Below are 12,390 nucleotides of genomic sequence, written 5' to 3'. Positions count from 1 at the left end.
ATGGATGCAGGACAAGAAATGAAGAAGAAAGGAGAAAAGTAAAGAAATAAATGGAAAGGAAGCCCTGGAAAGGGAGTTAAGAGAACAGATAGAGAGCAGCAGAATCAGAGACTGGGACCAACATGATCAGAAAAACAAAGACATCAGACGACAAAGGTAGAAAAAATCATTTTATTTTCATTTTAGTGTTTGGAATATGTCCAATTTGAGAATTTACATCTGCTGTCTTATTTTGCACTGGGTATACTGGAGCTGTAAGACCTTACAGAAATTATTTATAATGAAAATAATCATGTTATTTTTTTTCTTCTATACTAGTATAATATATTTTCAATGATATCTGTTTATATGCGCCATGGCTGGAATAAGGGGTGTGGCTATCATAGGGGTGGAGCCATATGTGGTGGCCCCGCCCACAGTGAGTACCGGCACCTTTTTTTTTTACAAAAAAAGCACTGCAGGTAAGTATCTTCGCTATCAGTGCTGCCCATTATCTAGATACCAGTGCTGAATATCCTGTGTAAGTTAAAAACAAAACAAACAAAAATGCTGACCTTTGCAGGCTGAATATTGGACCCCAGTAAGTCCAAAATGATTGCCCTTGTATTGGTACCTCCGAGTCTTGTAGATCTGTTTATATGGAGATTTGGCAGGTAGGTGCACCTATAACCTGCTTATAGTTGCTGGGATTACTTGGACTTCTAGAATTTGTATTTTGGAGAAGATAACAGGAGGAAGTAACAAATTCTCATGTATTTTGCTATTTTTAAGAAGATGTATTTATCTGGGTCTTTGCAGGCCTACACTTTATAGTTTAAATTTGAAAGTAGGCTAGGTAACTTCTGATCTGTTTACTATGAAGGAAAAGAAATTAGTTAATAAACTATGTACTGTTAAACCAAAAACATACCTACCACAGAAAAATCAAAACATTTCTGGGTTAGGTTATTTTAGAGAAGACTGTAGCTTTATGAGGTCCACAAATTTTGTTTAAAGATGATGGGGAAAAAAAACCTATCTACTATAATAAAACTCACCCTCAACGTTCTGAGGACACTGATGTCAGTGAAGCCAAGCCCTGACTTCTTTCAAAAAGGTTCGAAGGTTCGTGGTGGTGAAGCCACCAAAATCGCTCCGGGCCCCGCTCTCGAGGGCGGAGCAATGGCAGAACAACGAAGGGGTTGGCCAGGGAGGGAGGGAGGGGGTGTTGGCGACGAAAACCTTGCTAGCGCCCGTTTCATTTGCTCTGAAACGGGCCTTTTTTACTAGTGATTAAATATTGACATGTTTAAATAGCAATTGCTTTGTTTTATTCTTTCATGTTTTTTATAGGGTTGTCCCTTATGGAGCTAACAGTGCATTTACCATGCCTCTGCAGTTGAGTTTCTGGGGTAAAGAAGAGAACAAGCAAGTTGTTCTGGACCATTTAAAACGGCATGGATTCAAACTGGCTCCTATGGCAACAGGTATGTTCTAGCCACCATGGTATTTTGTTTGGAAATGTTTTCTTCTGTGATGACAAAATAAAAGTTCTGCCTCTCTCTGGTACCTTTAAAGTTCTTCAATAAGTGAATATTGCTCCTGCTTATAGTAGGGGTGTGGTTTCTTTTCAGTGTATATAGAGAACAGTGCTGCTTTACATTATGCCAGGATTTGTCACTGTTGTAAGATCTTCAGATAGAAAACTTGGGCTTTGCCCTCTGACTTCCATGCAACAGCTACCAGATTAACTACTTTAAAAATTTTATTTAATGTAGGAAAAAAGTAACAAATATTTATCTTTGAGGTTGTAGAAATAGCTTACCAATTGCAATATTTTCTGAGCTGACATTAACAGATAAAGTGTCAATTTTTAAACTGCCTGCATTAGGATGGAGATCCTGGGTACTGTTTTCTTCACAGGCTTTACAGCCATTCTCAGAGGGAAAGTATGCACATAACTTCCCAAAACTTCAGGGAACATATCCTCTCCATGTGGCCTAAATATAGAACAGTGCATAAACTTTTAGTAGCTGAGATAGATGGATAAATTTATGCTAGTAAAACATGTATGTACTTTGAAAGCTGTCATAATAAAAAAAAAAAATCTTTTTCAAATTGTCTTCATTGTACAAAATGAGTTTCTCTTCTATAGAAAACACTTTAAAACACTTAAAAATGGAATCACTTCAGCTTATGCTTCTTGACACTTGTCTTTTACATATTGCAGGACACGACGCCCCCATCAACCTGCGGCATGTTTCGCAACTGCTGCTTCAGGGTGTGGTCTCACAAAACTTACCATAATAATAGTCGCACATATTTCATTGATGCAGTACGTGTGACTATTATTTGATAGGGTGGGGGCATCCCTGCAGTTTGTGAAAGACAAGTGCTAAGAAGCATAAGCTGAAGTGATTCCATTTTTAAGGGGTCCTTTTACTAAGCCGCATAAGTGTCTACGTGCGTCCAACACGTGCCAAAATGGAGTTACCACCTGACTACCGCGTGGCTCTTGCGGTAATTTCATTTTTGGCCCGCGTCCGATATGTGCGTCTGAAAAATATTTTTATTTTCAGACGCGCGCAGGTCATTACCTCCCAGATTCTTTACCGCTAGGTCAATGGCTGGCGGTAAAGTCTCAGACCCAAAATGGATGCGTGACAATTTTGATTTTGCCGCACGTCCATTTTCGGCCCTCCCCCCCTCCCCCCCCCCCCCCCCCCCCCCCCAAAAAAAAGGCCTTTTTCACAGACGCTGTGAAAAATGGATTGGCGTGCGCCCAAAACCCGCTCCTAAACTACCGCAAGCCATTTTTCAGCACACCTTTGTAAAAGGACCCCTAAGAGTTAAAGTGTTTTCTAAAGAAGAGAAACTCATTTTGTACAATGAAGTAAATGTGAAAATGATATTTTTAAATAAAAAATTTTGAAAAAGAATTTTTTCGATTTACCATATTTGATGTGATTGAAGATGTTAAGGTGATCTGATTGGAGGAGTATAGATGCACCATTTTCTTATGTTATTGGACCTATTTTATGGAATGATCACCCTTTGTCACTAAGAGTGATTTGATAAACGATCAGTTTAAGAAAGCTTTAAAAAACAGTATCAGATTGTTTTTGATATGGCCACTTGAAGGGTTAAAATGAGTGAAGGAGTGGAGAGTTATAGGTTGTGTGTGACAATTAGATGATGGTTTAATGTAAAATGTGATTCGTTAATTGTTCTGTGTGTACACTGTGAACCGCTTAAAATTGTAGATTGGCGGTCTAGAAACGTATAATGAATGAATGATTATGATGTGATATAACATATGCATACTTAATCTTAATCTCACTTGTAAGACATAGGACTGTGCACTGGCTTTAATTCCCAACTACTGGAGTTGCCCTCGAACCACTGCTTAGTTGTTCGGTTTTTTTTGTTTATCCCTTGCATTTTTGAATTCTGTTACCATTTTTGTCTCCTGCGGGACGGCAGTCATTACATGTATGTTGTGACACTGTTCAAGCTCTGCCCTAATTCTTCCAAGCATCTAACACCCTCTCTGCAAAAAAAGTACTTTTTGACATTGCCTTAAGTCTACCATCCTGCAACCTCAATTTATATCTTCTAGTTCTGCTGCTTCCCCACCTCTGGAAAAGAGTGGAGGAGTGGCCTAGTGGTTAGGGTGGTGGACTTTGGTCCTGGGAAACTGAGGAACTGAGTTCGATTCCCGGCACAGGCAGCTCCGTGTGACTCTGGGCAAGTCACTTAACCCTCCATTGCCTACCGCATTGAGCCTGCCATGAGTGGGAAAGTGCGGGGTACAAATGTAACAAAAAAAAATATATATATATATATTTCAATTATTTAAATATCTGTATCATATCACCCCCATCCCTCCTTTCCTCTAGGGTATACTTGTTCAGGTCATCAGATCTCTTCTCATAATCCTTTTAGCTCAAACCCCAGTCCTATTTTTATGCGGTTCACCTTATGCAGTTAAGTACTGAATATTGCACTTAACCCGCCTTGTATGCTTGGATATTCGGTACTGGTGCCCTGATGTGGCCCAGCATTGAATAACTGGGGATAAAGCTGGTGGCAGCCAAAAAAAAAACCCTGACCACCACCGATTGAATATCTACTCCTCAGTGGTTATATTGAACCACTTTCCAGGGCTATGTTTTCAGTGTTGGGCCTAGCCACTTAATTCCTGCAGTCTACTCCATTCTTAGCACATTTATTTGTGAAAATAGCATGGCCAAAAAGCAAAGAACTGAATTATCTTTTTTTCTGTTTCTTCTATTTTTTAATTTTTGTTGTGGTAGTGAAGGCACAATACAAACTAATTGACTGATTTTATTATTTGTGTGAAATTTTTATTTATTCTGGGGAGAGGGGGGAGGGCAGTTTCTCCAAATGAGTGAGTTTTGTGCATACCATGACAGGAATGAATCTCGCTCCTGTAATCCCGACCCCTGCCCCTTGGGAGGGGACTACACTTCAGCCTTAGAGAAGTTCTCATTGCTTGGAGAAAAACTCCTTGACTGTGTTTAACCTTATACCTATGACTCCTTATCAGACAGGCTGCAAGATGCAAGGCTAAACCTTCAGACATTTGTTCCCTGGATAAAATAATTTGGATTAAAGAACACAGGAAGATATGCACTATTAGCCAATCATAAATTTATCATAGAAGCTTTTTTATTACAAATAGGAAAATAGACATCTAATTGCTGCTTTGCCAATTACAGTTCATAAGTAGTAAATAACCAGGGTATGTGGCGTATGATCTCAGTCTCTCAAATTTACTGCTGTAGTACTTGTATTGTTCTAAAGAGAGCTGCTTTCTGGAGTTTATAAGATGTAATATGTACAGGCAACTTTATCCAGGTGCACTTAAGTGGAGCCTGTGGCACCTAAAATGATGGGGAAATATTTCTGTATCTTTCTGACACATTCTTATTTTGTGAATCTTGAATTTTCCTTATTTTATTCGCACAAATTTCATGTGTTATTTTCTAACTCCCTAAATATTTCTGTTCTTGGGAATCAGGTGCAGGCTTTGGATCTAACTGGATTACAGAGCGAGCTGGGCCAAGCTACAGTGCTCCGGTTCTTCCAGCTGTGCAAATGACTGCTGAACAGGTTGGTTCACCTTCATTTTATTTAATTTTGGTGACTATGAAAAAAAACTATCAGTGATCATTATTATTATTATTTTTTTGTGTGTGTGTGGGGGGGGGGGGGGGGGGGGGAGGATAATGGAAGGGGTGCTGAGGTAAGGAGCAGTGTTTATTTTTACATTCTCTATGTACCGTTTGTCGTCACACCCCTGTTCCGAGCTGATATTCCTGTCTTTGCTGTGCTCTGAGTGGAAACTAGTTAGGTTCTGATATGTCCTTTTGATGTTAGTAAACATCCTTTTATAGGGTTACCAAACTCATTTTAACATAACCTGTAAATTGGTTGAGAGACGGATCCCTTCTCTGGAATATATTTATTTCTATATTAATACCTTTCAAGTATTTAAACATCTGTATCATATCTCCCCAGGGTATATTCAGGTCTTCCAGTCTCTTCTCATATGTTCTTTGGCGCAAGCCCCATTTCATTCTTGTCGCCTTCCTCTGGACTGCTTCAAGGCTTCTTACTTCTTTAGCAAGATATGACCTCCAAAACTGAACACAGTACTCCAGGTGGGGCCTAACCAATGACTTGTCCAGGGGCATCAAGACCTCCTGCTGGTTACACCTCTCTCTATACAGCCTAGCATCCTTCTGGCTATGGCCACTGCCTTGTCTCATTGTTTCGTCCCCTTCAGATCCTCAGATACTGTTACCCAAAGATCCCTTTCCTGTCTACATATCAGCCTCTCACTGCCTAGCACATACATGTCCCTTGGATTTCTAAGTACATCACTTTGCACTTCTTAGCTTTGAATTTTAATTGCCAAATATTAGACCATTCTTCTAACTTCTGCAAATCCTTTTTCATGTTTTCCACTCCTTCCGGAGTGTCCACTCTGTCACAAGTCTTGGTATCATCTGCAAAAAGGCAGACCTTGCCTTTTAACCCTTTGGTAATGTCGCTGACAAAATATATTGAACAGAATCAGCCCCAGCACCGATCCTTGAGGCACTCCACTAGTCGTCTTTCCTTTCTCCGAGTGAATTCCATTAACCACTACCCTCTGGTGTCTTGTCTGCCAACCAGTTCCTAATCCATTTCACCACTTTGGGTCCTGACTTCAGCCTATCAAGTTTATTCAAGAGCCTCGTATGAGGAACGGTGTCAAAAGGCTTTCCATCTAGTGCATGTCCTTGATCCACTTCTCTGGTCACCTTGGTCAAAGAATTCAATCAGATTCATTTGGCACGATTTGCCTTTGATAAAACCATGTTTCGGATCGTGTAACCTATTGGATTCCAGGAAATTCACTAACCTTTCCTTCAGCATCGCTTCCATTACTTTTCCAATAACCAAAGTGAGGCTTACCGGTGTGTAGTTTCCAGTAGGTATAGGAGGGTAGCTATGGGTGGTCCTGGGCTAGACTGGACCGATCCATTTTTGCCTTTGGTCCACCAGCAGCCAGGCGCAGCATCTGGGTAACTGACAGATCCCTTAGCCTTCCTCCAGTTTTGCTGATTTCTAAGCTTTACAGATGGGCGGATGGGCTCCACATTTCTTCAGCTGTCGGGGCTTGGTGATCTCTGCTAGCATATGTAGTTTTAATTTTAATAGTGGATTTAAGGGAGGCAGAGAAAATTGGGAGTCCAATTAACTGTTGGGGTCCCCCCCCCCCCAAAAAAAAAAAATCTCATGTCTGGCTACCCTACTAGAATAGAATAAAGTATAGAAAAATTATTGGAAGAGTGCAGAAGAGGATGTGGAAAACAAATAATTGCATAGCTGAGCTAATTGGCAAGTGCAGAAGGTGAAGCTATAGCAAGCGGACTTATCTGTGCTACATTTTCATGTTTTTGTCTGCACGTCTCTCCATGTTATCACAGTTGATATGTTATGTTTTATTTTTTCTGTAGCTAAGGACTGAATTTGATAAACTGTTTGAAGATTTAAAGGAAGATGACAAAACTCGAGAGATGGAACCAGCAGAGGTATTTTATGTTCATTTGCAAAACTATTGTCTTTCCATAATAGAACCAACTGCTGATTTTACAGTCTTCTTTTATGGGGAATGAGGAGACCTAGCAATTTCCTTCTGTTTCTGCTCAGTCAGTACAGCTTCATGAATCTTGACTTGCAAATTACTTGGTGCTCCCCCTCCTCCCTTCCACTGCTTTGTGCCATGTTGTATATAACTTGGCCATCGCTGCAAAAGTCTTTGGCCAGAAGCCACAGATTATGAATCCCACTGTATCATCAAGACTTCCAAGGTACAAGTCAAAACCTAATCAGTAAAGGTGTGACAAATCAAATAGGTCTTAAGTTGATGTCAAAAGGCTGAACATGGAAAATTTAAACTGTATCAACTATTTTTTCTATTTGGTCTGTTTTGTTTTTCAGTAATTACCAGTTGAAATACTAAATATAAACTGAGAAGTTTCTTCCAAAAATTATATTCAAAATCGGGTGTTGATTATACTCTAGCCAGAGCAAAACAAGAAATTATACTTCCCCGGGTCGACTTCCCTTGGTGTCTAGCATTTCTCTCCCCTTCCATAGTGTCTAGTATTTTTTGCATACCCCCGTCTCCCTTGGTCTCCAGTATCTTTCTTTCTCCTTCCAGCTACCCGGGAGATTTTCTTTCCTCCTTCTGTCTCCCAGGTCAGTGATGATACTCAAGACCCGCTGACTCCTGCCTCCCTCTGAAATAGGAAGATTTAGAGGGTGGGAGCTAGCAGACCTTGAGCATGCACAGGTGCTCAAGGCCTTGTGGCGGCCCGTGATGCTTCTAGTGCTGATCTGGAGGATGGAGGTAAGGAAGAAAATTCCTCACCAGGGGGAGGTGGAAGGTGGTGTGTGTGTGTGTGACCAAAATCCCCCAGACATTGTATTTTGATATTAAAGTCATAATGTATTTTAAAATTAAGGCTATTGTTGAGTGTTTGAGAACTGTTATATTTTTGCTCAGTGTGGTCTTCATTTGTAGGCTGTTGGCACACCATTACTTCCACATCAGAAACAGGCTTTGGCTTGGATGATTTCACGTGAGAACAGCAAAGAGCTGCCACCATTTTGGGAGCAAAGAAATAACTTATACTACAATACACTTACAAATTTTGCAGTAAAAGAGAAACCAGAAAATGTCCTTGGAGGAATTTTGGGAGATGACATGGGTCTGGTATGTATGTTAGAACTTAGGTTTGTCTTTTCCTCTTTTTTTTTTTTTTTTTTTTTTTTTCCAATCCCTTTGTAAAATACTGATTAGTGCTCAGTCCTCATTTGAGTTATTTTCTACTTGTGTTTTGCTAGGGGTCAGTGGTGTGTGTGTTTTTTTTTTTTTTTTTTTTAATTTGTAGAGAACTTTGTTGAGATTCCAAACAGTAACAATTTAAAATATAGACCACACAATAGAAGCATCACCAAAACAGACTCTGAAGCCAATACAGAAAATGAAATCCTAGCTTATAGAAATGTTCTGCAAAACTCGGAAGTTATGTTGGGATTATAGGAAAAAAAAAATCTACCCAACATCACCTAATCATTTAAATAAGCTTTTCTGGAACCCCACCAACCCAGAACCAGCTAGCCTTTCCCTTCTGCCCCCCCCCCCCCCCCCATTGTACCAGGAGCAGGATAAGAGAGCCTAGGGATCATATGAAGAACATACTCATATAGGTGCCATGAAGAGAAGAACATGAATAAGAACAATTAAACAGGAAAGGTTGCCAAAGCGGTTCCTGTTTTTCCAGGGTGCATCTGTGAACAGTGCTACTACTATTTATCATTTCTATAGCACTACTAGACGTACGCAGCACTGTACACTTGAACATGAAGAGACAGTCCCTGCTCAACAGAGCTTACAATCTAATTAGGACAGACAAACAAAATATAAGGGAATATTAAATTGAGGATGATAAAATAAGGGTTCTGAACAAGTGAACAAGGGTTAGGAGTTAAAAGCAGCATCAGAAAGGTAGGCTTTTAGCTTAGATTTGAAGACGGCCAGAGATGGAGCTTGACGTACCGGCTCTGGAAGTCTATTCCAGGCATAAGGTGCAGCAAGATAAAAGGAACGGAGTCTGGAGTTAGCAGTGGAGGAGAAGGGTGCAGATAAGAGAGATTTACCCAGTGAACGGAGTTCCCGGGGAGGAATGTAGGGAGAGATGAGAGTGGAGAGGTACTGAGGAGCTGCAGAGTGAATGCACTTATAGGTCAATAAGAACAGTGGTCAGGTACTCGTCTCGCAGATGTTCCAGAGTTTGTTTAACCATTTCACCAAGGATGGGGTAGATTCCAGCTTCCAAGAATCTGCTAAATTAAACCTGGCAGCATTGAGAGCACGTTTCACCAGTACACTCTGGGACTTAGTCAAGCCCAGAGCTCTCCTATTAAAAAGAAAAATCCCACAATCTCACTTAATCGGATGACTCAGCCAGTGCTGCAGTCTGTTGTATGACCTTCCAATAGTCTTTCATCTTGAAGCAATGCCACCAAATATTGGGATTTATTAACCACCTTTATGAAGAGATTCACCCAAGGCAGTGTACAGTAGGTACAGTTTAACATATCTCATAATCCTCTCCAAGTGAAGCTACATCTGATGTTCTTAAGACCTTAAGTAGCAACTTATTGGGATGGTTAGTCAGAGATTTTTAGTAGTAGCTCCTCTGAATGTGAGAAGGCTGACTTCCTTCACATGTGCTCCTTCTTGACTTTCTCCCACCATAATCTACAGTGCATTTGTTGTTTAAGGACAGAAGCCTTAGGCTTCCTATTCGTCTGACATCTTAATTCTTTTAATTTTATGTGTGTTTGTGTGTGTTGAAAATCCTATTAATGGACTCCTCTTGACTATGAGGTTAGTGTGTTACAGCCCTTCTTGTTTTCAGAACCTACAGTCCACCTTCACATTTCTTTTTATTTCCAACCATGATGGTTCTATTCTTTTTAGGAATTTTGTTCTGCGGGTCCTTATTCCCTGACTATTTGTAGCTCCTGTTTCTAGATCTAGAACTGTTTGTTTCACAAAGCATAAGAATCGTCGAGGGCTTTGATCTGCCTTAAAGTTGTACTATAAGTAATCTTGACATATACTATTTCTTGGGAGTATTAAAACATTCTATTATATAGCTTTCCACTATTCCAGAACCTGTGAAACAATTGTTAATCAACCAGCAGGTGGGGATAGTTTTCAGTTCTTTGAGCTGAGACATATCTTTCTTCCCTTTGCATCCAGTCCAGCTTCTCGAGTCTTTTCTATCTTCTAGCAGGTGGATGGACACACTTTTTCCATTCTCTGGTTCTGAGTGCATTTGGCCCTGGTCCAGTTGGTCAGCTGCTCCCCAGTTGAGCTTTGCAGGTGGCATGAGTCTGCAGAGCCATATCTGGAGGTCTTCAGATCCTGTGTTTTGGTGCCCAGCGAATTTACTTCTTCCCTACCTTTTGCCTCTACCCAGTTTACTGTGGAGCTATCCTTTTCCAACACAACAGCCTTAAAAAAATTTTTTAAAAAGGAAGGAGAAGGTAAGAGGTTTACTGGAGAGCGTGGGGCAGAGTATCAGTCCTGTTTCTTTTTCATCTGGGCTAAGACCTGTGGAGACTGAGCAGCAGGCAGTGGCAAGTCCAACTTAAGTTTGACTTGGAACTGCTTGGAGGGCTGCATGTTCTACTTGGTGGTGCAGAGGAAGGGGCCTGACTATCGCTTGGGACCGCATTGTGCTGTGTCAGTGCCACTTGGGGTGGATGACGACTCCCTTGAAGACAGTTAAGTGGTTTTCCTGCTATGGGACCCTCTGGCCAGCATCGGGGCATTGCAGGGTGTGCAAGCTGTGAATCCCGCGGGATGCAGAGGAAATGGTTGGTGGCAGCATTTTGGATTTGGTCAGCATCCAAATATGATGAGGATTTTGGGTTCTTTGGCAGGGCCGGTGTGCAGTTTGATGCAGGAGCGCGTAGAAACAGGCATCATTTTGACGGGCCAGGTGGCATTGAGGAGTAGCCTCTGATCACTCGCTGAGCACAGCCGCCATTTTATAGCCTCGGGGCCCGACAGAGCATTCTGCTACATTGGAATTATTGTTTTCTCTGGCATTTATATTGCTCTAACACCGGGCCTATTTAACAAAGCAGGGACAGTGTGAGTTGCTGCACCATGCTTCAGTTTCTCGTCCCATTGCCCCTCTGGCTCCTAAGGAGTGGGCAGATAAGGTTATCTCTACTTCTCCCTCCTTATCTGATGTGGCCTCAGTCTATTCAGAAGAGCCATTGTTTTTTTTTTTATATTTGTTTATTGGTTTTTCAAAAATAAACAACCTCTACTAATACAAGCTTCTGGTGAAATTATTACATCAACTGCATACAAACAATGAAGATCCAACAGCTCAGATGCTCATTTCTTTTCCCCTTCAATTCTTCCCCCCTCCCTCCCCTCCCCCCCCCTCGGGTGTCCATCATCCTGCCTCATCCCACTCCTTTCCATTGTTCATACGCATCCCATATTTTTTGAAACTTTTGAAGCTGACCTTTTCGCAATGCCGTCAACTTTGACATTTGATACAGGTGATGTAACCTGCCCATCACCACCTGCATGGCTGGGGTCTCCTGCTGCTTCCAAGCCCGAGCGAGCGCCAATTTTGCTGCTCCTAAGACATGGATGACCAGCTTATGACTATGTATGGGGCTCTTTCTAGGTCTTACATGCAGAAGACAATTCTCTGCCGTTTTCGGATAGCTAATCTCAGTCATTTCCTTCACCCTGTCCATGATCTCCGTCCAATACTTTTGGACCTTTGGGCATTCCCACCATATATGCCAAAATGTGCCTTTCCCTCCACAGTCCCTCCAGCAATTTGTCGACATTTGTGGGCAGAACTTCTGTAGTCTAACTGGGGTATAATACCACCAGTATAAGATCTTATACCCATTCTCTGCCAGAGGCTGGGCGATGGAGGGCTTCAATAGGTGTCTATAGCTATGTGTCCACCACTCTTCCGTATAGTTACCCTGGAGTTCCTCCTCCCATTTTCTAGTATAAAAACCCAGTGGGGACGATAGCAGAAGCAGAGCTCTATATATCCTCGTTATACCACCCCTACCCCCTCCTTGTCTCATTGCCTTTTCCACCTCCGTCTCTGCCAACTCCAATTCATCCCTAGCTCTTTTGAGTATATAATTTCTGATGCAATTATAATAAACTAGGTCCCTCTCCTCCAGTCCATACTCATCTTGCAACTCCTCAAATGACCGCATCTCCCCGTTGACCCAAATTTGCCCCAGTTGATAAAGACCCCTCTTAGC

At 41.5% G+C, this 12,390-nt stretch overlaps 1 protein-coding gene across 1 annotated transcript in view; it reads left to right on the top strand.

The window, feature by feature from the left end:
* The window catches only part of HLTF (helicase like transcription factor), a 117,423-nt gene that overhangs the window by 9,449 nt on the left and 95,584 nt on the right, over positions 1 to 12,390 (top strand). Inside the window, exons 4-7 of the mRNA XM_030217045.1 lie at positions 1,333 to 1,466; positions 5,024 to 5,115; positions 7,011 to 7,085; positions 8,081 to 8,272. Of these exons, the coding sequence (XP_030072905.1) occupies positions 1,333 to 1,466; positions 5,024 to 5,115; positions 7,011 to 7,085; positions 8,081 to 8,272 (493 nt within the window). The remainder of the gene's footprint in view (positions 1 to 1,332; positions 1,467 to 5,023; positions 5,116 to 7,010; positions 7,086 to 8,080; positions 8,273 to 12,390) is intronic.

Source organism: Microcaecilia unicolor, chromosome 10 (genome assembly GCF_901765095.1).
Source record: "Microcaecilia unicolor chromosome 10, aMicUni1.1, whole genome shotgun sequence".
Classification (NCBI taxonomy): domain Eukaryota; kingdom Metazoa; phylum Chordata; class Amphibia; order Gymnophiona; family Siphonopidae; genus Microcaecilia; species Microcaecilia unicolor.
This window is presented reverse-complemented; position numbering and strand designations above follow the sequence as displayed.